The 25053-nt window shown below is 34.4% G+C and overlaps 2 protein-coding genes across 5 annotated transcripts in view; one reads left to right on the top strand and one right to left on the bottom strand.

Moving 5' to 3' along the window:
* LOC129747597 (elongation of very long chain fatty acids protein AAEL008004) overlaps positions 1-25053 on the bottom strand; it is a 102901-nt gene that overhangs the window by 33631 nt on the left and 44217 nt on the right. The gene's annotated exons all lie outside the window — the stretch shown is intronic.
* Positions 19744-20379, top strand: LOC129741791 (uncharacterized). Its single transcript, XM_055733578.1, has one exon. The coding sequence runs from the start codon at positions 19744-19746 to the stop codon at positions 20377-20379; it is 636 nt and encodes a 211-aa protein (XP_055589553.1).

Genomic DNA, 25053 nt, shown 5'->3' with positions numbered 1-25053 from the left:
CTCTTTTGCGAAACTACAGCAATCCTCATTTACTGCAATTTCGCTTGGTCGTTTCCCGTATCGGAACGATGCTGATTCTTATTGGGACAATTTCTCACGGTCGTGTCCTTCTGTCCGCATTTGTAACAGATTAGGTTCTCCCGCGGAAACGGACACTGCTGGAAAAAGTGTTCATTTGATGCACAGTTCCAACAAGAACGCAATCTCGCTGATGATTGCTCTGAGGTTGAGTTGGTTGAAGTAGATTTATCTACTTTTGAAGATGTAGACTTTGAATGGCGCAAATAATCTAATTCACACGTGTCCAATGCAATGCCTGGTTCTAAGCTGTCTTTAACATGGTCATCAATGACATTTAGTCCTCTTACTCTACTAGGAGTTGAAAGTGATGGTTCTAGTAAACAAGAAAAGGGCATTCGTCGAACATACCTTCGTCTGTCCATCAGAAATTTGGCGGACTCAATTTTCCTGCAAAGATCGATCAACTCTTTTACAGTTCTTGGATCAGCTGTTACTACCTTTTCAAAATAGAATTGATTCAAGTTTTTACGCAAATAAAATAGCTGCTGTGTTTCACTAAAGGGAACCGAAATCCAACGGAACAACAAGGACATGGCTGAATTATAAGACGCAAATGACTCATCTTCACCCTGCAACCGAGTATCAATTTCCTGTAAAAGCAGCTCATCGTAATGTGGTGGTAGATACTGTTCCCTAAATTTTCTTTGAAAGTCCCTCCAAGATTGAAAACTATAATATTTTTCACGATACCATCTCAGTGCAGACCCTTGCAAGAGATGGAAAACCGAAGACAACATATCTTGATCAGGAACTTTCTCTGCATTTTGTAATATTGAAACCGAGTCTAGAAAATCATTAGCACTTAACCCACCTTCTCCCGAGAAACTAAGTTTCCATTGATGGACCGGTTTTCCGTTAGATCTTGACTGTGATGTAAATGAATGACCCTGCATCGATGAATCATTGCACCTTGAATGATTCCCCTCTCGATTCAAAATAGTCTCAATATTGTTGATAGAGTTGCTCAGTTGTTGTAATTTATGTGTAAGCGAAATTATTTCGTTACTGTTTCCTACCTCATTAAGACGAACCTCTTCTTCTCTTCTATCATGAATAACACTCCTGTTAGGTATTATATCATCAACGAATGTTTCGCAGGGCTGTTTTTCATAAACTCTATCGTACGTAGTTGAATTTGCGCAGAACCTAGCTTTTCGAACAGCACCTGTATTTCGAACCGGGGTTCTAAGGACGGATTCATATGGAGGTAATTCTTCCGCCGGCTCAACTTCACTCGCGATTTCATCATTAAGTTTCGTTATGATCTGTTGTACTCGTTTTTCTAACTCGCCTACTGTTTTATTAAGTCTCCCGTCTGTTGCTGAAATCGAAACACTGTCATCGAGAGCACTCGCCCCGAATTCCTCGGGGAAATTTTGCTCTAAGTCTTCCGCAAGACAGCGAATTTGAATCGAAACAGTTTCCCTATCGCGTATAATGACGTCATCGTCTGAAGAAATGCGGGTTGCCCGCTGCTCTAAATGATACAGCTGGGAAATAAAGGGTTTAATTTTCTCAAAATCTTTCAAAACTAGCGCTTCATCTAAGGAAGGAATCAGATGTTCCAAATAGTTATGCAAAATTCTAATTTCCTTTTCAAAATCCGTTGATCTTTCAGCTTTGGGGGTGATGATGTTACCACTTAGCTCTTTCGCAATAGTTTGCTGCAAAATTTTTGTTCTTAAGCCATCGTTAAATGACTTGGAAATTTTTCGAATAGAACATTCGTAGTCAAATTGTTCTGGGCAAAGGTCTGAAACATTCATAGACATCGTGTCTGTATTAGTGCAATGTGCTAGCGCTGAGCAAGTAATATTCAATCAAACAAGGTAGATAGTTTAAATAAAAAAAAGAAGAAAATTTACTCTACTTACCGGTAAAGTGATGATGGAACTTTAAAGATTAATTTCGTTGTTATGCCCGAAATACTGGACTCGATAAGAAAGCAACCGAACTTAGGTAAATAAAATAACACTTTTAACTCCAACCGTAATGTATGTGGTTATCCCAAAATCATGCACGGAACCTCACCAGAATACCAAAAACAAATTTTTATTCCTTCACACTTAAATTCTTCTTTCTTTTAGCTTCCAATTTTCTTTTTTTTTGCTGTAAAGATTTCACTTATATATATGAATATTTATAAATATATATTATAAACACGTATTTAAAAATACAATACAGTAGCACTTAATCAATTTAATATCACCAATATTGTAAATATTAAAACCGACTTCGACGATGAAATATCCCGTAACAGACGTCGACCAAACCGAAACGCGGTGAAAAATGAACTGAGTTGATAATTTTTATGCCCAGTGAACACTTCCGAAAGCAGGCACTCACTCTCTGTATTTTGTTATCACAAGATGAATTTATGATGTTTCTCAACTCAACAGAGAAATAACATAAATATCTCCAGCAGAGATTGGAACTCAATGATTAGCCTCTCTGCTTGAATGCTACAACAGCGTACTGGAACAGAAATGTTTTAGAGCAACAAAATGAATTATCTCAAGTTGAATTTGATGCCTTACGCCCAGCTTCTCCGCTACGACACTATAACAAATATGATACTGAAATAAAGCTTTTAGAGCAAAAATATGAAACAGAACCGAAACCCAAATCTTATAAGAATTTCAAACTCAAATCGCTATAAAAAATTCAAACTTTACTTCTAAGAAAACAAATCCAAAATAAGCCCCACGTTGGGCGCCAAATGTACCGTCTCGATTTCCTTCGGAAGTCGAAGCTGAAACAAGACGACAAAACTCTCAAAAACCAACAGCCACTGATTCTAATCAGGACTGAATCCCACTTCGTGCTAAAGGAAAGTGAAAATTTTATTGGCAAAATTGCGTAACTCAACTTAACAGCACTTAAGCGCCAACAACTAAAAAAAAGTTGATGTGCTGAAGTCTCTTAAAACCCGGACTTTCTTCCCAGGGGTGGGCTTCCAAAGAAAACTAACCAAAATGGTGTTGGCGAAATGAGGAAAGTTTGTGTAGGTTCACGAACTTAGTCGCCGCGCAATATCCGTAGTTCTCCGCAGCATAAAATGACCAAACACAATGCTTAAAAAGAGGTTCACAAAGGTAACTAAAATGCAAACTTACCGATAAAATCGTCCTTGCACCTGCACACAAGCTACCGCCAGAGAACTTCCCGGGCTGGGTTTGGATGCCAAAACGTATAGGCCGTTAACTCCCGAAATCGTCGTTGACTCGATTCACAACTTGCGCGGCACATACTACTACGGCGAATTTACGGGGGAAAATACTTGAAGGCAGTAGGATAATAACCGCCTTACTCCGATTTACTCAAAACGCAGCTTATTTTACAAAAACCGACCGAACAACTCCAGGATCAAAATGCTAAGACCTTCAGGTTTTCTTTTTGGTCTCCAAGAAGACTCCATTTTCAATTCTCCCATAGAAAAGCCACCATTGGTAGCTCGTGATGACTGTCAGAATAACGATAAGTTATTCCGTAGTCCTTATGGGTGGAATTTCCATTTTACCGAAATTTCACATTTCAGCACACAAAGATCTACTCCCAATAAGACTGACATGATACATGTTCAAATTATGCATTGGAGATACTACGGATATTCCCACTTTGCCTACTACGGGCCGTTACAATTTGCACGACAAACACACTGAGGTCTTTCTCTACGTGGTCTTGGCTCTCCAGAATTAGCACGGTTTTTCGGTATCAGAGTCTTCAATCGCTATTCAAAGCTTTTTTTTTTTCAAATCTAATTTGAGAGTTAGAAAACATTACTTTTTGCTTTTTGTTATTAAAATGGCTGATTTGAAAAAAAAAAACGAATAAGCACTTCCTGATATTAAATCATTTTAAAAGTTTTAAATTTCTAAATTATCATACTTTTTTTATATTACCTTTAAATTGCCCGCCACACTCCCCCACACCAAAAAACTCAATTGAGTCCCCTGGTAATGGACGCTACTGTTCCCAGCATGTCGACAGCATACAAATAACAAAACGCGAACAAGACTTTACTCATACTTATCACATGCTTTCAAGTGGCTGCTAGTTGTTCACGCTTAAACTGGAAAGCTTTGCAAATTTAAAATTTTGATTCAAACATCTTAATAAAACTAGATAAAATTTAACAGCATTTGAATGAATTAAAAAATTAAATTGAAACCTTGGGAAAAATCTGTATAGTATATCATAAATCAGGATCCCAATAAAAATAAATACTTGGCCACGTCATCAAAACCCATAATCTCAATATCCTCAGCGCTAATCCGTGGAATTTGGAATCAATGATCAGGCTCAACGAGATATGCAATACAAATTAGTTATCTGTTTTAATTAAAGTTTTTTTTTATTGAGGAATCTGAATGCGCAAAAACGAGTGAGGTTCTCAATTAAATTGAGTCAGTGGCATAGCTTTTCTTCAAAAATTGGTGAAAGTATGTCAGATTGCATTTTGCAAAAATATTCTAAAATTGATCAAAAGCATATTAGAGTTCATTTTAAACCCCCCGGAACAAGGGGTACGAGTGAAAAATTCAATTATCGAGAAATGTTAACCTTTTCTGTCAGTAGATGGTGTTAAGGTTTGTTAAAGGATTGTTCGTTGGCATTTATATGCAAAATTTTAAGAGCTAGGTATTTTTGAATATATTATTTTTGGAAAAAGTTGATCAATGTATTTAAACATTTGTTTTGAAAATTTTTGCTATATGCTATTGTTATGCTTGAAAAGTGCAAAATTTCTTGAGTAAGCTTTTACCTATGGGGGTCAGGCGCACTGGATTTTGACAGCTGAACAGAGTGAAGGAGAATGTAAACAAATGATGCATGGAATCAACACTTTTAAAAGTGAAATTTTGAAACACCTGCCGAATTTTCACAAAAACTGGTGAAACTATTCAAGATTCTTTTTTTGCTTTTTTTATTTTTTGAAATGTGTTCTCAAGGTGAGTATTATGTGATTGAAGTCAGTGCTTTCAAATGGTATTGAAAAACAAGCTTTTTTAAAAAGTGAATTTATCAATGAAAAATGGTCAGTTTTAAATTTTTTTCAACTTAACATTCATAAAAAATAGTTGAATAATCACATATGAGCGAGTTTTGGTTGTGTTAAGCCGTCAAGGTATGGCAAATCGACTTGAAAGTTGACTAATTTTTTTTGGTTTTCTTTGTTATTTTTGGATTGATTCAATTGAAAAAATGCACAAAGGTAAGTTAATTAATAAAAAAATCAGCATTCATCATACAATATTATTATTACTTTAATATTAAACTATATACTTCACTCAAACAATGTACTTTTCATGTCTAAATTATTAAATAATTTTAAAACCATAATATCAACAAATCTTAGACATGCTTATTTGTTATACTTGATGTCAAATTTAAAAACGAATCTCATTTATAAGTAATTTAATATTGAACCGATAGTTTGATTTTTTTTCATAATTTTTTTGCCCAACATATTGTGAGGCCTTATTAAATTGATTATCAGATGTGATGAAATAACGTTCTCAAATAAAAGTATGTTTAATTTCTGAACTTTTTTTCCATTCATTCCTGATAACTATTATAACTTTTTCTACGCTTATTAAGTGTTCGGAAATGAGATCTTATTAAATAACCAAATTGTAACCGAATGAACTTAGTGCATAGACAACACAAACTGTAACCTTCCATTTGCATATAGTCGTTATTCGCTTACTCGAACTGCGCATGTATCTTTGAGCTTAAAAACACTTTATTGAATTTTTGGCTTTTGCAAAACTGTTAAAGTAAATAAATTAGAATACACTCTAGGTCGTTTGATCTTTATTTACATTCCAGAACGATCAAAGCGGTTCCGCTAGAGAATTCGTTTTGTTCTAATATGCTTGTTTTGGTCAATAAAATCAGTGATTTTTATATGTAAAAAAAATAGGTAGTTTCAAATTTCAAAATTCTACCAAAAATCGTTTTGCAACTAGTTATATCTCTATTAACTTTTAGTGAAAAAAAACGGGGAGGGTCTAAGCAAAAATTCCCCATAAAATAATGTTTTCTGTGGGGTTCCATAAAGCTATGAATTAAACATGCATTTTATTTTAATCATCTGTTACTAGATCGTTGGAAAATTTTTACAAACTATACGAAATTTGAATCTACTTACGTTAAACAATGAACTTGTAGAAGAAACGTACCAAAAAAACCTTTTTAAACTATTGAAATAACTGTTTGAAAAACCTCATAAATATGCTCACTTTGTGTACACTTGAACTCACTCTGTTCGTAAATTTCACAGCTGGCAGCAGTGCAGCTGGACTGAAGCGAATTTCTAAAGTAATCTAAAAAAAGTGTTGCCAGTAAACAAATCATTCGCATATTTCTCGAAACATCAATTTTTATAACACTGTTGATGCAGAAATATTTTTCGGACAATCACCAGGTTTTTTATATAATTTTATTTTTATTTGCATTTATTACCGGGCTTAAATGAATCAAAATGCAAATCAAAGATTCACTTTTGAAATCTCGTTTCCATATGCTGGAATATGATTGTTTTACATGATGTGTTTGTAAATTTTAAAATTTCATCCATCCAAACATTGAATTTTATGATTTCAACCAGTAAAAATTTGTGTGGTGTTTTTTACCCCTTAATGTATTCAGCTTTTTCTTTAAAAACATTTTTAGCAGAAAAATGTAAAATTTCATTCGAAAAAAACTAAAAACTATTGCAATTGGTGCTTTATGCGTTATGAAATCAAAATACATCCAAAACTATACATTTTTGAACGTTTTCATTTGATTTTTATTTAAAAACAAAGATTGTTGCAACTTACTCCTTTTTCTTAGAAGTGTAGTGTTTTTGTTAGCCCCCTATTTGGATTTTTTCAAGCCAAATTTCCAGTTCAAGAAATGAGTTGGCGGGTCCCAAAATGTATTTAAAATTAATTGATAACAAACATGTCAGAAAATTGGCTCGTCTTCGGTGAAATTTAGTCCTAAGTCTAAGACAACGACATTTCATTTTACATCAGAATATGCGTTCAAAATTGAAACAAATTTTGATTGGAAATTTCGAATTGCAATTCCACAAACCCTTTGTACTGGAAATTAAATTTTGGCACTAAAAAACCATACCGTATCTTTGGAATGGATTTAATAAAGTGTAACTTAATTATTTTAGAATTCGAAACTAACTTTTTTAACTTCAAGTTTCATTCATCTAATACTTGTTCATCACATCAACAAGCTGGAAGGCAAGTAGTAGATTAATTCTCACGATAGTCAACAAAATTAGCAAAACAAAATGTGAAACCTTATATATACATCACGGTGTCTCTGATGGAACAATTTTATCTATCGAAAATAAGCATCGCTAATTATTGCACCATTCGAAAGCTGCGACTTACCCCTTTCATATGAGCCCAAATTTGAAATAATCTAGACCAATTTATTTTTTTGAAGATTTTTTAACCTTTTTAATGGTTTTTTCAAAGACAAAATCATACTGTGAAAACGCTCGTCGTACCTTTGACGTTAATCCAACTCCATATGTCAATAACATGATTTATTAAGAAATTTCCTTGGCTACAAATTTCCTTAGCTAGAATGCCACAAACAGATTCATTGGTTATTATTTCATTTGAAAAATCTAATTGAACTTCTCATCACTGAATCTATCAAGACCAGAAATAGTATTCTACGAGCTTAGTTATTGATTGTAGAATGTATAAATGGTCAGAATGGTTTTTTCACAATGAAAATTCAATCTTTTACATAAATTTGATCAGGACTATCCGAAGTTATGAGCATTTATGGGGTTTTATTATTCCGGAACAAATATCAAATTCTCTTTTGTCAATCCGATTTTTCCAAAGATCCCGAAGTGGGGAATAAATAAAGTTTAAGGTATTTTAAACGAAAATTTGAAACATTCTTCGAAAATTCAAACAGTTGAAAGAGCGATAGCCAAACTGTAGATAATGGAAGGAATATCACCTATTTTTTATCATTTGTTTGCTCAAATTTTGTGGTTTTTTTTTGTGCAATGTAGATTGTATAGGTACAAGTTTATTGCAAGCCAGCTTTTGTACAATTTTTTTTCCAATTTATTGGAAATTTGAAATAATTTTTATTTTGAATCCCCTCATATAGTGATGTTTCAACTCCAAGTAACATGAAATGGATTTCAAATTAGTTCTAACCATATAAAAAAAAGATGGCACCTGCTTCACTTGAAAGTTTTGTTACTAATTTCATACTTTGAGCAATTTAAAATGTTACATACAATATGTGCATAATCTGGGCAAATTATTTTAAGTATATCAAGTAACTGCTTAAAGTTCTGTACATGACACGATGTTATATTTTATTTTCATACAAGTTAGGAAATAACATTCTAGGGGAAAGCCAAAAATGCAGGAATCCACAGAAAAATGTTTGCAGTGTTCCATACTACCAGATAAAAACCCATGTTTTTTTAAATGTTATCTAGGAAATTTAAAAAAAAAAATTTAATTTGAATAAATGCAAAATTTTTAAAACACGAAATAAAAAAATCACAAATAGTCTGATGACTTAAGATTCGTCAACTTAAAGTGAATTGAAGGAATATTTTCAGATAATAGTTATACATTAAATCAACCACTTAAAATTGTTGAAAACAAAGTAGATGTTGAGATTTTGTAATCTTCTTTTTCCTTTTCATCGAAAAAAAAATAATGATAAACAATAGGTTCAGTTCGTGTACTTTTGACAAATGATCAATCTTGTGTTTTCGGTTGAAAATTTAAATTCGACAACATTTTTTCATACACAAATGCCTCCAAAAACGCTAATTTATGCATTCAAACACAAACAATAGGTTGAATATTTTTTTTAGTTTGATATACATATGACACTTTATCATCCTTGTGGTACCCGTGTCTAAGATTTTACAATTAATTAAAAGTTTTTTTTTTTTTAAGGTTTTATTAATGACACTTTACCATCTTTGTGGCATTCGTGTCTTGTTGAAGATTTACAGTAATTTATAAATTTTACATTTTTTTAAAAATTCGATAAGCGGTTTTTCGTGTGATTCTTCGTTTTTCAGAATTTGGAAAACAGATCCGTTAATGTTGAATTCTTCGCGAGCTTCTTTGTATCCTTGACAGTCAATCAGAATGTGCTGAACAGTAGTTTGAACGCCGCAAAACTGGCATATCGGTGGAGAAGTTTTTTCAAACAGATGAGCATGTGTCAGTCTTGTGTGTCCAATACGCAATCTTGTCAGAGCACGTTGATCAGAGGGACATTTCCGGTCTTTGTATTTTGAAGGTGTGTATTTATGTTGCCTAAGAAATGATTGATTCAGGCGCCATCTACATTCCCATGTCCACCACATGCTGGTTTTAATGTTGCGTATAGCGTCTTGACTTGGAATTCTAGGACTTGCTGGTGGTGTACTGATGCGAGCGGAATTCGCACATTTATCTGCCTCCTCGTTACCGGGTATTCCGGCATGCCCTGGTATCCAAGCAAGTGTGATGTTGCGTTCGCGTATATGGTTCTCTAAGGACTGAATCCATGGATGCCGCGAATTGCCTTTGGAGAGCGCATCTAAACAGCTAGCCGAATCTGTTAAAATCAGTGTTGGTTCGTCTCTGTCAATTTCTTGAGCAGCAATATTTAGCGCGAATGCTTCTGCGGAAAAAATGCTGCATTCAGGAGGTAAGTTTTGGCTGATTTTTCTAGGTGGAATATAGACTCCAGCTCCAGTTTGGTCGTTTTTCTTAGAACCGTCGGTATAAACTTGTTTATAAGAGGGGTATTTACTGGCGATAAATTCGTGAAACTTCGGAAGTACGACTCGCTGGTTACTGCCTGCTTTAATGTTCTTTTTAAGTGTGTTATCAATTTTAGGTGGACGGTTATTCCATGGACGGTCTGTCAATCTTGAGAGTGGGCAAACGTTAGGAATGGCAGTGTTGGTAGTTGATTCGAATAGATTACTGGATCGTTCAATTAGTGTCTGACATCGTTCCATGTTTTTCTCCGCGATTCGAGCTCCTAGTTGAGCTAGTCTTTGGATGAGTAAGAGCCGAAATGGTAGGCATCCGGATTCCGCTAGAAGAGATTCCACGGGACTTGTACGGAAGGCTCCAGAGGACAATCTTACAACTTCGTTGTATGTCGGTGCAAGAATCTCGTCCATTGTATCGATATTGCAGCTAGTTAGACCTACTCCGTACAGTAGTTTTGAAACGATAAGGGAGTTCCCAACCTGTAAGAGGGTTTTGCGGTGGCTTCTTTTAAGTTGATAACCTAGCATCTTCAAGATTCTAATGCGACTAGAACAGTTTTGTTTGAGACATACATAGTGCTGGCGAAAGTTCATTTTAGAGTCAAACAATACACCTAATATTCTCATGTTTCTAACTTGAGGTAGGGGTTCTCCATTTAGCTTGATTGGTCTGCCACGTTTTCTGTGCTTTAGCCCGCATACATGCATGAGTTCGGATTTAGGAGCTGAAATCTGGAAACCAACCTTTTTCGTCCATTTGATAACAGCATTAACAGCTGCTCTTAGCTGTTGGCGTATTTTGACCTTGTCTGTCCCTTTGGCTATCAATAACACGTCGTCTGCATAGAGAAGGGGTTCTACATTCTCTGGTATTACGCCAAACAGTGGTTGCATAGCCACTAAAAACAATGTGACGGACAGTGTGGAGCCTTGGGGCACTCCATTTTCTGCGTGTCGCAGACTAGATAACGACCCGTTTGCGGATACCTTAAAGGTTCTATTTTCAAGGTAGCTACATAAAACGTTGAGCATACGGCCTCTTATATTAATTAAAAGTGAAAAGTGTGAAAACCTTCAGAAATCATCAAAAAGAATGAAATATTTACAACAAAAATATTTGGTTTTGAAATACAGGTGGATTATTTAAAATTTGGGATTAAATGTCAGAAGAAAGCCAAATTTGTTTCCTAGTTCCAATTATTCGTTCATGAAGTTCTTACACCTACTAAGCTTAAAATAATAATAACTAAATTTTCAAGAAAAGCGGGAGAGATTTTTTTTATAATAAAACCATACAAATGCTTTTTACTTCAGAGTATCCTGAACAATTTTTGAAAGACTGATTGTTTGATGTAAATAAACCATCCTGAACATTTATACACTGTACAATCAATAACTAAACTCGTAGAATACTATTTCTGGTCTTGATAGAATCAGTTATGAGAACTTTGATTAGATTTTTTAAATGAAATATTAATCACTCTGTTTGTCACATTACAACTCTTAATTTTTATCACTTTGATGTCTTCTACAAAGTTATATCCAGGAAAATTCCCTAATAAATCATGTTATTGACAAATGGAGTTAGATTAACGCTTAAGGTAAGACGAGCGTTTTCACATTTTTTTGTATGATTTTGTCTTTGAGAAAACCATTTAAAAGGTTAAACAATCTTTAAAAAAAAAAATTGTTCTAGACCCCCCGGTGGATTATTTTAAATTTGTGCTCAAATTAAAGGGGAAAGTCCCATCTTGCAAAAATAAGCGATGCAAATTTTTGAAAAATAAAGTTTTCTCCCAGAGACACCGTGTATATATTATCTTTGAAATGATCAACTCCACATTCGAAAGTGTTTTGATAATTTACATGAGGCCATACGGAATTAACATTTTTTCCGACGTGCACAGAATTTAAGAATTATTTTTTTTACTTTGTTTGCCCTGAATCTAAATGACAATTATAAGTGTTTTTTCTGTAAGTTTAAGTTTTGAAATAGAAGAAATTAATGCACTTCTCTTAAAAAAAACTAATAAATACCTACCATCAAAGTTAGCTTTTAAAAATTGGATTTTAAAATGGTTAGACGTTTTTCTTGAAAAAATTTCTATGTAAAATGTTAAAAGACCAATATAATACCTTTTGTCCTTTACAGAACCCATGATTTGAATTGACGGAGAAAGCGTATTCAGCAGATCTTGAATTTTTCTCAATTTTTGTTTTTTTTAATGTTCTGTTTTGAATTGATCTGATACTTTTAAAACAAAACCCAGTATTTTCTTCTTTTTATCAAATCAGCCACAATGAGCAACTTGGTGGAAGAGTAATTCTCTTAATTTCAAAATGAATATTTGTTACTTGATCTAGAATTTACATTTCATATCGTGACTTTTTTTTCAAATTCAAGGTTTACTTCTGACATAATCTTAAATTTATTCCAAAATTTGGATTTAATGTCTTTTAAAATCTTATTTCATGTTTTAAGTATTCTATTTCTGCACTAACTTTTATGTCTGAAAATTTTATTCTTGTTTTATTCGAATTCAATTCAATTAAGTTTTCTGGGGTTGCGGAAATTTTGATTTCCAATGTGTAAAACAGCCTGCTTTAAGTTTATTTTCAAGCTAATTTAAAATTTTGAATAATGAATATCTATTTTGAACTACCGAAAAAAAAAACTAATGATTTAAGAATTTAATTCCGATTAATTTTGAATCGTTACAGTTCAATTTATGATGTACTCGGGTTTGTGTGATGGTCACAACTTATGACTTATGACTCATAAGTAGGCAAGTGGTTGTATAAATATTTTTTTTTATTTATTGACAATTTTTGGTATTGTTATTTTTTAAGTTTTAATATTTAAAAAAACCTCATGGATGGGTCCTTCATACGGGCCTGTTCGTTGCATACTTACGGCTTCACAGTTAAACAGTAATTTTTACCTGTAATAATAGAAGAAAAACTATGTTAGAAAAATGTTTTTTTGTTGGATAATGGATATTACTTTAATCAATACATACATACTTATATGTATTTGAACAGGAAAAGATATTGTTTCATTAAAAAATAACATCAGACGATTACTGTATTACAATGGACCTAATGAAACAAAGAATGTTGAAAATATTTTTGTATAAAGATCTTGATTAAATGCATCAATTGAAATCGCAACAGATCGCCCAAGATAATTTAAGCTAAACATTATCTATAAGTTTGAAATCAAACTTTGAAAAAATTTTCGTTCTGCTTATTTTTAACGGTCGTCATCGAAGATAAAATTCACAAATCATCTGAAGAATTCTGTTCAATTGAAAATATTTGTATACAGCCCGTAGCACAATTATAAAACTTAAATATTTATTCTTTGATTTGATAGGTTTTCAAGAAAACGAATCAAATTTGAAGATATACTGTATCTACAACACTCACGACAGAATGAAAACTTAAATAGATCACTAGTGCATAAAATTTCAAGAAACACCAATCATCTATGCTTAGCTCATTTTAACGATAAAAGTAGTTATTATTCCTTTCAAGGCGGAACAACTCGTTGAGCTCAACAAACTACCGTTAAAGTGTACCTTGGAATGCATTCCAATAAAACAGAGTGAGTTGGTATATAATTTAAAAACAAACTTTGCTCCGGCAGTAATTTGTCATTAGAGTTGGTCGCCACCTCCCTCTGGATTCCTCTTAAACCCAAGTTCAGTGCACTAAATTAGCAATCTGAAGCAGGTTTCCGATGTTGCAACCGTTGCCATTGAAAGTCGACTTCAGAATGGCCTGTTCCATAAAACATAATCTAACACCCCAAACAATTAACTGCTAACGCCAGGCTTAATCTTGGTCGTAAAGGTTCGTTTCCTCCGGTTCGAATGAATTAACCAAACCAAGTCTTTCGTTTAACGTTTGACGACTCAATGGGCGTGTTTGCTCGCCACTGCCAAGATGATGATCATGACCTTCAAACGAGTCGGCGGATCCCGTTGACCGATCATCGATGGATGGCGGATCTAAACGGAATCGCAAACTTTTGGAATGGGAAAACATCCACATGTCTAGGAGTGAGTTCAACGAAAAAAAAATTATGCAAATTTACTGGTGAGCGGTTTTCAAACAATCCAAGAGGCGCTTTTGTCCATGGTTTATTTTTAAACTGCTGATTAGATATGAAACATTGATGAGTAAATTCGTTTTCGTTTGTGAACGAAATTATTTTAATGAGAAACACAATAAAAGAAAATCGAAATGAAAATATTGAATACTGGATAGAACAAATTTAAAATAATAAATAATATACAATAAATTGTAATCAAATGCATTTAAACAAAATATAGTGTTGAACTAATTGCTTTATAAAAAAAATCATTTTCCTAACCTTTCAGGGAATTGTATTTATTCAACTTACCATTACATTTTTTCTAGCCCTTCTATGGAAACTTCGAGAGAAAAAATTTGAAAAAGAAATTCGATTGAATATTTTTGTAAATATGCATATTGATTAATTGTTTATATAAAATTGTTTGAGCTCAAAATATTTTAATTTTTTTTAATATTTCAATGTAGAATAAAAACGTTTCAAACCAAAACTGAGATTCCAGTTACTGTTTAGAGATACTTGAGGCAAATATTTCCCTTGAGAAGCAGCATTTCAATACCAATTGAAATTGTCGAGTATTTTGTTCATTTTTAATTTAAAAAACAATATTAATAAATAATATTATTTAGCGTTTCGATCGAATAAATAACTGTAAATGAATAAGGGTGTGAATTCAGAGTTTTGTGGTGTGGTTTTTCAACTTAAGTAAAGTTGACATCAGTGTCTTATTTGATTAAGACAGAATTTGATTTATTCAAAAGAAAATAATTTTAACTGGTAAAATCAAATTTCTGTGATGTGATTATCAATATTTCATATATAGCCACAGCAAATTCAGATTTTTTTCTCGAAAGAAAATAAATCTGGATATTATCATACATGATATCTTCAAAAGCGAAAGATTATTAAAAGTTTTGCAAGAATACGAAATTTTAGCTTAAGTTTATCTGATTTTTAATATCATACAAAACCTTCGATTGGAAATTACTTCTTTATACCTAATGAGTTGAGTAATTTAAATCATAATATGGTGTTCGAGTGCATTCCTTATTAATATACGTAATCTGAAATGACTTTTTTCGGTATTTATTTTTAACTAGTTGACTCGGTGTGCTTTGCTCCACCTTTAAAATATAAATGATATTTGTAAAAATACTAAATTTTATTTTGAAACCATATATAAAATTCATATTTTAAAAAAAACTCATAAACAACTATGAAATGAGAGCTTCAGCAAGAGTATCGAGTTGCAATTTAATGATGGTTTCGAATTATTAACTGAAACTAAATCTCTAAATTTGTTTTTCAAACAAGTTTGCAAAAAATCAAAACGTCTGCCAAAGTTTGTGAAAACACAATGACATTAGCTTTGATGATTATATGTATGATACATTATTGAACATGAGAGTTTTTCATTCAATACAATACAATATGTCCTCTTTATATGTAAAATATTTTTGGGGAGTTCAATAAATCATCTCATTTTGTCAAAACGCTCACGTTTATCAATTTTATTCTTAAATTTTTCGAGAGCCGACAATTTTTGTTGATTTTGATGGGAGCCCCCTTTTTGGATTCGGCAGGGGTTTATAGACATAAGTCCGGTCTTAAAAGTGAATACACACTATAAGTGACGTAAATCAGTTCAGTACTTTTCGAAAAATGTTAGAATTCTGTCATCTTTTTTGTAAATTTTGTTGCCAACCGAAAAAAAAAATATGTGTTTTAGCAAAAAAAACTGTTTTTTTGTCAATTTATCCAAATATTCTGGTATGGTTTTCTGAGATGCTGTTTGTAGTTATGATAAATTGGGACTTTATTTTACATTTACTTGAGAAAAATCAATTTAAATTGTCAATCTCATAATATTTTTCTAACTCAATGCTAGAAATTCAAAATTTAAATTTAAATTTCATTTTAAACCTAAAAATATATTATTTTAAAAATAAGTATAAAATGAGTGAAATTTTTGAATATTATCAAAATTCTGTGTTCTTTAATACAGGTTCTGTAATCAAAATTTGTTAAACATTTTGTAAAAAAAAAACGATTTTTCTGTAATTGTGGTAACTTTGTTTAGCAGTCGAACGTTTGGGGCATCATCATTAAATGTGAGTTTGAAATGAATAAACGTCGACTGATAATACCCGAATTAGCAATGATTGGTGCATTTTTCATTTTAATCTATAGTCAACTTCTAGACTAAGCTTGCTAGATTGCCTGGTTTTATTCGGGTTAAACAGGGTTAATATTTAATACAACATTTGAGAAAAGATCGCTTCGGCCGGTCATTGAAAAAAGTTCAGATTTTTCCCGGATTAATTCACTTTATTCGTCAAAATCAAACTAAAAAAAAATGTGTTGTATTTTTTTTTATTATGCTTCCGAAACGAAATTGTTTGAGTTTTATAAAAATAATCATTAAAGGTATTTTGGAAGCTCAAACCACGATTTTTTACATCTGCTAAAAAGTTTGATAGACAAATAATTTTTCAAATATTTTTTCAATTTTTTTTTCTTGATTTTTGTTGAGAAATTCCTGTGTTTTGGTAGAATTTCGCCTAATATTGCTAGGACTTTTGTCAAAAATCTATATATATAAAAATGAATTTCTGTCTGTCTGTCTGTCTGTCTGTCTGTCTGTCTGTCTGTCTGTCTTTCTGTCTGTTCCCTATAGATTCGAAAACTACTGAACCGATTCACGTGAAACTTGGTAGGTGGGGGTATTGGAGGCCGGGGAAGGTTCCTATTATGGTTTGAGACCCCTCCCCCTAACAGGAAGGGGGGAGGGGCCTCCCAAACAATAGTCAATTTTTTGCATAACTCGAGAACCAATCAAGCAAATGGTATCAAATTTGGCATGGGGTGGTATTTGGGGACGGGGAATATTTCTATGAATATAAGGTACCCCTCCCTCCTCTCAGTGGGGTGATAGGAAGGGGGTTATGTTAGGGGGTTATATTAGTATGATTATCTGGGACCCCTCCCTCTTTCCAATAGGGAGATATAAAGGGGGGAGGGGGCCTCTTTTATAACTTTTACATAACTCAATAACTAATTAAGCAAATGGAACGAAATTTGGCATGGGCGGGTATTTGGGAACGTGACATATTCTTATGATTATTTAAGACCCCTTCCTTTTTCCAGCGAGAGAAAGGAAAGAGGGAGGGAAATTTCATATAGTTATTACTGCATTTCTCAAGAACTACAACAGCAAATGGAGCCAAATTTGGCATGGAACGATATTTGGGTACGAGAAATTCTTCTATGAATATTTGGTATCCCTCACTCCTTCAAAGAGGTGGATGAAAAGGGGGAGTAGAGGTCTCCCTTACAATTTTCAGTATAACTAGAGAGTTGATCGATCAAATTGAACCATATTTGGCCTGTGAGGATATTTGGATACGAGAAATGTTTCTATTATAAATTGAGGCCCCATCTTTTTTAGCGGAAAGATATAAAGGAGGAAAAGGGGGCTTCCATACAATGTTTTTGCATAACTCGAGAATTAATCGAGCAAATGAAACCAAATTTTTTGGCATCAAAAAGCATTTGAGTACGAAAAATACTTTTTCTATGTGAAACAATTCCTTTCTTGCAATAGGATGATAGAATTAGGAATATAGGAGGGGAAGAAGAGGCTTACATTTAACTTTTTTTTTACAAAATCCGAGAAATGGACAAAACTTAACATGAAAATCATTTTGGTATGATTCTATGATTATATGACACACTTTCAGTGAGTAGGTACAAAGGAGGAGGGAGGTGAGCCCAATACAATTTTATTAGCATAAGTTCTTAACGAATAAGTTCTAACGAAGCCAACAAATGGACACAAATATGACATGGAAAAGTACTTGGTTACGAGATTTGTTTCTACGATTGTTTTAGACCCTTACGCTTTACAGTGTAGAGAGGGGAAGAAAGGAGAAGGCTCCATATACATTTCGTTGTAAAGCTTAAAAACTTATCAACCAATCAATGGAACTATATTTGATATAAGAGGATTTTCGGAAACGAAAAAAATGGGTATGATTATTAAAGATCACGACCTCCATTCAGCAGGAGGTGAAAGAAAGAACAGGGGAGGGGGCTCTCTTATCAGTTTTTAGCATAAATCTAGAACATATCAAGCAAAAACAACCATATTTTATAAGTTAGATTGTTTGCGTACGATTAATTTGGGCCCTCCCAGCTCAGGGTGAAGTTTAAAGAAACAGATTAAAATTATCAGAACTTTAACACAAATTTATAGCTCAAGATTCAAAAAATTTGTTTCAGTCATCTTTGTACTGCAATTCAAAATTCCAGCTGCAGCTCTCATTTTATAGCGGTTGCTTTAGAATTATGTTATAATTTGATTTAAAATAATGCCAACAAAACAATAAAAATTTGAATAATTTCTGAAAATACTATTTGTTTTTGAAAGGTGTAGCAAAGCACACCGGGTCAGCTAGTTTAATATAAAATAGCCCAAATTTGTCCGCCCTGGATACGTATAAAAAAGAATCTGGCAACCTTACCCACTCTCGTTTAAAATTTGGTTCCATGGGTTGATAAGTTATTAAACTATACAGCAATTAGATTTGAGGTTGTGAAAAAACAATAGTTTAGGAGCCACTACTGTGGGAGTGATACAAAATATCAATAGGGACTGTTTTCGTACTCAAATGCGCTTTAAAGCCAAATTTAATTTCATTTGGTTGAATAAATCTCAAGTTATGCAAAAAAAAAAATATATGGAAGCCCCAATCCTCCCTTCATATATTCCCAATGGAAGATGGATGGGTCTCAAATAATCATAGAAATGCTAAATCTCATGCTGAATTTGATTCCATTTGCTTTATTTAGTTTTGAGGTTATTTAAAAATTGTGTAGGAACATCCTCCGTCTTCAATCTTCTCACCGGATGGAAGGTGGGTTATCGAAGATTCATTGCAAGATTTATCATACCCCAATACCCTCCAATGCCAAATTTGTTGCCATATATCAGCTTTTTCTCAGCTTGTCAAACGAACAGCTGATTTTCATTGCTTACAATTTTTTTTTGTATATCATGGTCCGCTGAATAACAACAACATTAGATAAGCATGTTCAATGACCGCGCAAAGTCTTGATGTTTTTGATTCCAAAATCAAATGGAAGCTAAACGATATGGGCCACAATAACGTTTTTTCAGGTAGACATGAGTTTCATTACATTTATCGCATTCGAAAGTGTTAAAAAATGTAAAATTTCTACTAAAAACGAATATTTAGTTTGAACCAAAAAAGTTTTCTATGTCGAAAATCATTGAACAAATCTCATCTCCACAATTCAAAATAAAAATCAACTTTGATCTTTCATGACAAAAAACACCAACAAAGTGTACCAACGTCTGTCTCAGTAAATATCTTACAGAAAAAAGTATGAAAAACCCCCTTCCTCTATGTCATTTCCCCATTGAAAAAAGTGTTTAAAAAATCATGAAAACAATTCTTGTACCCCAAAAACCATCCCATGCCAAATTTAGCTCTTTTTGTTTGATCGGTTTTCGAGTTATACTAATATTCCCATGAGTTTCTCACCTCCAGAATGTTCCAAATGGATTGTTCGATTAATTTATAACTTGACATGCAACTTTCTGTTTAAAATAATAATAACTCCTTAAGACACGGTATTGAATTCATGAGAATCGCTCATTTTGCACGAGAGTGAATGCTGTATAATATCCCTTAACTTGAAAATACCTCCAAATCCTCAAATTTCCACTTCACCTTCCACTCCACACCGGTTGTATCATATTCCGATGGAGAAGCCCGAGTTTGAAGAGGAAAAGCAGAAAATATACGAAGCCGGGATTGTGAACGGATATGACTACGAATTTGTTCGAAAAATCCTTCGCAAACACGCCCGAAAAAAGCATAGAAGTGATACAACTACCTTCAGACCGGAAAAAGAAGAATCTTACAGAGTTAGTCTACCATTTCATCCGAAACTAACTAATGGAATAAGTAAGATTCTTCTACAACACGGATTCAAAACTGCGTACAAAAGTGGGAATACTTTGAAGGATCGGCTAGTTTCACTCAAAGATAGGATTCCAGAAGAGGAAAGATCTGGAATTTACGAAATTCCATGTAAGAGTTGTCCATCGATTTACATCGGCCAAACCCGCCGTAAATTTAAAGTGCGGCTCAAAGAGCATAAGAATGCCGTTGAAAACAAAAGGATCAATGAATCGAGCGTGGCCGCCCACACAACAGAATTTGACCATTCCATTGACTGGGAAAAGGTCAAATTTAAAAAATGCGTACGCAAACCTGGACACCTTAACGCTTGGGAGTCTATGTTCATCAGCACGGCCGAGAAACCGTTGATGAACGAAGATGACCCGCCGATTATATCTCCACTCTTCAACCTGATCAACCAAAAGTTCGCATGATGCGACACCCTTTCGACGAATACATCAGCAGTGTAGGAAATTGGTTACGTTAACCGTCTTCAAGTAATCAGTCGGACATCGTCCTGTAGATGGGCAACATCGAGCCCGAAACCGGTCGACAAAAAAGGTAATTTTAAACCCTTTTTCCGTTAAGTAAGAACGTTAAGTGTCGTGTCCTGTAATACGTCGTGTGTTTTTGTGTCTAGGTCAAGAATTCCTCGAAAAAAAAATTCAGGACAATATGGAACTAGGAAATAGCAGTTAATGAGATCTGAAAGTACTCTATCTACATTGTTCAGAAACCTTAGTAAATAGGCGTCACGACGCTCACAAGCACTCGTGAATACAAAAATTTACCATCTTAGATGCTTGCTTTGAAAGTTTTTACTATTATTTTTATTGATGGTATGTTTTGATTAGTTTAAATTTTGAATATTGATGAATGTACCTCTTTTTCTACATATTTATTTTTGTTCCTTTAAATTTTGACAATCAAAAAAAATTAAATAGATCCCCCACATGTGTTAATTTAGTTTGCAAAAAATTACTTCATGGTAGTCTTAATAAAGTCTTATAAAAGCATCAGTCAGTAAAAATGCTGAAAAATCCCGCAAAACGTCGGTGAGAATAGTTCTTGGTTACTTACTTTTGTCACTGATTGTAGTTCAAAATTTTTTTCGATTCAATACTGATGTTATGAAATCGCTTGGTACATCTTTGTACCTGAAAATGATCACATTTTCATATGTGATGAAAGAAATTAGAGAACCATGAACTATCAAAGAACGAAAGAACATAAGCCGTAAATATCATGAAAATTTCGAAAAAGATACAACGGCTCACCGACAGGACTTGAACCTGCAATCTCCGCTTCGGTACAACGGCGCGTTAGCCAATTCCACCACGGTGAACGTGATGGAACCGGCGAACACGAGCAATCGAGCTCTGCCGATCAACTGCTGGACCTTCTATCGAAACACCATGTATATCCCGCATGTGATCTTTCCCTCTATTGATCTCTCTTGTTTCTCTAACCCCACCCATCGGATTTTAGCCGAGCGAGCACATGGTCGATATACATGGGATATACACAGCGTTGCCAACCTTCCAGATTTTTCTGGAATCTTCCAGATTTTTATGTGTCATCCGGAAATACAGACCTCATGTTGTCTGGTCCAGACTTTTCATTATTTATCCAGATTTGTCCAGAAATTTCTATAAGCTCAACTTTTTAATAAAAACTTTCTCATCAAATACTCAACAGGTCAAATTCAATGACTCTGTCATGAAGAATTTGACTATCTTGGACCCTGTGAATGTTATTATCAGGAAACATCAATCGATTCTGCCGCTCACCGAATGTTTCCCAAACCTTATCAGTCGTGGTCATAGTTCAAGAAATTGATCAGGAATGCAGAGAGCTGCGGAACATCGACTTTTCCGATTACTCTTCAGACGAAAGAACCAGTGTGGTTCTGATTTAGAACAAGATCTTAACCACAACTAGATGAACCGGAAAAATGACTTTCCCGCATCTGAGGAAGTTTATTCCAAGTCTTCTAGCTTTACCTCACTCGTCAGCTTCTGTCGAGCGCTTGTTTTTGAGTATAATATAAATAAGACCAAATCAAGGAATAGATTGAACGTTGTGTCGAGTCCGGTGGATCGCATGACACTTTTTTACCGGATTTTTTACCGATTTTTCATTCAAAAACAGTCGTTCAAAATGATCGACCGTCCGTCATAACTATACTCTATCAACTGAAATCCATTAGCATTTTTTTCTCTGAGAGATGAGAGAGTATTTTTTTCAATTTTAACATCACACACACAATCGTTCATTTCAAAATATACACCTAGGTTTTTTTTTACACGGTTTTTTTTTACGCGGTTTTTTTTTACACGGCTTTTTTTACACGGTTTTCGGGAATTAACACGGTTTTTTTTTACACGGTTTTCGCGAATTAACACGGTTTTTGAGAGAAAATATTCTAAGTCCTTTTCAAAGGAAAACACTTAGAATCATTTTGAAGTTGGGAAAATCTTATCTCTTAGACTAAGAACATGATACATGAGACCTAAGACCTGGGACCTGAGACCTGAGACCTGAGACCTGAGACCTGAGACCTGAGACACGAGACATGAGACATGAGACATGAGACATGAGACATGAGACATGAGACATGAGACATGAGACCTGAGACATGAAACATTAGAAATAAGACATGAGACCTGAGACCTGGAACCTGAGACAAGGGATATTAGACTTGAGACCTCAGCATGAGACATGACACCTGAGACCTGAGACCTGAGGCATGAGACAAAAGCCATGAAACATGAGACTTTAGACCTGAGACATGGGACATGAGTCATGAGGCATGAGACATAAGACATGAGACCTGAGGCATGAGACAAGAGCCATGAAACATGAGACCTGATACCTGAGACATGAGACTTTGGACCTGAGACCGGAGACAAGCTACTAGAATTAGTACCGCGAGAAACAAGTTTAGCTCCGATTTCAACGTGCGACCCCTCTAATGAAAGGGTTTGACTTGTAGGTGATGAAAAATAGTGTCGCGACTTCGCTAGTACAAGCTACTAGTGTTAGTACCGCGAGAAATTAGTTTAGCTCCGATTTCAACTTTCGACCGGTCAAATGGAAGGGTTTGACTTGTAGGTGACGAAAAATAGTGTCGTGAGTTCGCTAGTACAAGCTACTAGGATTAGTACCGCGAGAAATTAGTTTAGCTCCGATTTCAACTTGCGACCCCTCTAGTGAAAGGGTTTGACTTGTAGATGACGAAAAATAGTGTCGCGACTTCGCTAGTACAAGCTACTAGTGTTAGTACCACGAGAAATTAGTTGGCCTTCGATTTCAACTTGCGACGCCTCTAGTGAAAGGGTTTGACTTGTAGATGACGAAAAATAGTGTCGCGACTTCGCTAGTACAAGCTACTAGTGTTAGTACCACGAGAAATTAGTTGGCCTTCGATTTCAACTTGCGACCCCTCTAGTGAAAGGGTTTGACTTGTAGATGACGAAAAATAGTGTCGCGACTTCGCTAGTACAAGCTACTAGTGTTAGTACCGCGAGAAATTCGTTTAGCTCCGGTTTCAACTTTCGACCGGTCAAATGAAAGGGTTTGACTTGTAGGTGATGAAAAATAGTGCCGCGACTTCACTAGTACAAGCTACTAGTGTTAGTACCGCGAGAAATTAGTTAAGCTTCGATTTATACTTGTGACCCCTCTAGTGAAAGGGTTTGACTTGAAGATGACGAAAAATTGTGTCGCGAGTTCGCTAGTACAAGCTACTAGTGTTAGTACCACGAGAAATTAGTTGGCCTTCGATTTCAACTTGCAACCCCTCTAGTGAAAGGGTTTGACTTGTAGATGACGAAAAATAGTGTCGCGACTTCGCTAGTACAAGCTACTAGTGTTAGTACCGCGAGAAATTCGTTTAGCTCCGGTTTCAACTTTCGACCGGTCAAATGAAAGGGTTTGACTTGTAGATGACGAAAAATAGTGTCGCGACTTCGCTAGTACAAGCTACTAGTGTTAGTACCGCGAGAAATTCGTTTAGCTCCGGTTTCAACTTTCGACCGGTCAAATGAAAGGGTTTGACTTGTAGGTGATGAAAAATAGTGTCGCGACTTCGCTAGTACAAGCTACTAGTGTTAGTACCGCGAGAAATTAGTTAAGCTTCGATTTATACTTGCGACCCCTCTAGTGAAAGGGTTTGACTTGAAGATGACGAAAAATAGTGTCGCGAGTTCGCTAGTACAAGCTACTAGAGTTAGTACCACGAGAAATTAGTTTAGCTCCGATTTCAACTTTCGACCGGTCAAATGAAAGGGTTTGACTTTTAGGTGATGAAAAATAGTGTCGCGAGTTCGCTAGTACGAGCTACTAGTGTTATTACCGGAAGAAAGAAGTTTCATTTCCGATTTCAACTTGCGACCAATCAAGTGAAAGTGTTTGAAGCAAACAGAACTCAAGGTTAGTTGTGAGATACGTCTCGTTGGTTGAGTGGTTAGCGTGGTAATACGGTAATCGCTGGTGCTCTGGTGGCATGGGTTCGATTCCCATCTCGGTACTAAAGTTAAATGTTAATCTTAAATTTTCAACGTAATTAATTCAGTCTGCAAAGCCTAAATCGGCATAGACGATCTATGTCTTTTAAACAGAGATACCGTCTGGTGCATCTGGTGCATCATGCAACAGTTTTCAACTTCAATGGCCTTTAAAAACATTATTTCCGCAGATAATCATACCGTTTGTACAAAAAAGTTTTAAAGTTGATTGCACATAAAATTGAGGTAGTCAGAAAAAATATTGGTTCCACCAGTTGTGATGTATTTGAGATGTCGTAATGCATGAAGCACCAATTGCAGTAGTTTTTGGATTTGTTCGAATTAAATTTTATATTTATTAAATCATAAATGTTTTTATAGAAAAAGCATTTAGGGGTGAAAAATACTGTAACAAATTCTACTAGCTGAAATCATAAAAATTCATGATTGGATGGATAAAAATTTTGAAGTTATATTTTCATTAACTGCAAATTTCAAAGAATGCTATGTTTGATAAAAATTTTCGAAAATTTGTAGCATCTTGTTCAAGTTTTCAAACAATCAAAAAACGCACGGGCTCACAGCTCTCAGAGCTCTCTA

This window comes from Uranotaenia lowii, chromosome 2 (assembly GCF_029784155.1).
Source record: "Uranotaenia lowii strain MFRU-FL chromosome 2, ASM2978415v1, whole genome shotgun sequence".
In the NCBI taxonomy this organism is placed as follows: Eukaryota; Metazoa; Arthropoda; class Insecta; order Diptera; family Culicidae; genus Uranotaenia; species Uranotaenia lowii.
The sequence above is the reverse complement of the archived record's forward strand: the minus strand, read 5'-3'. Positions and strand labels throughout refer to the sequence as shown.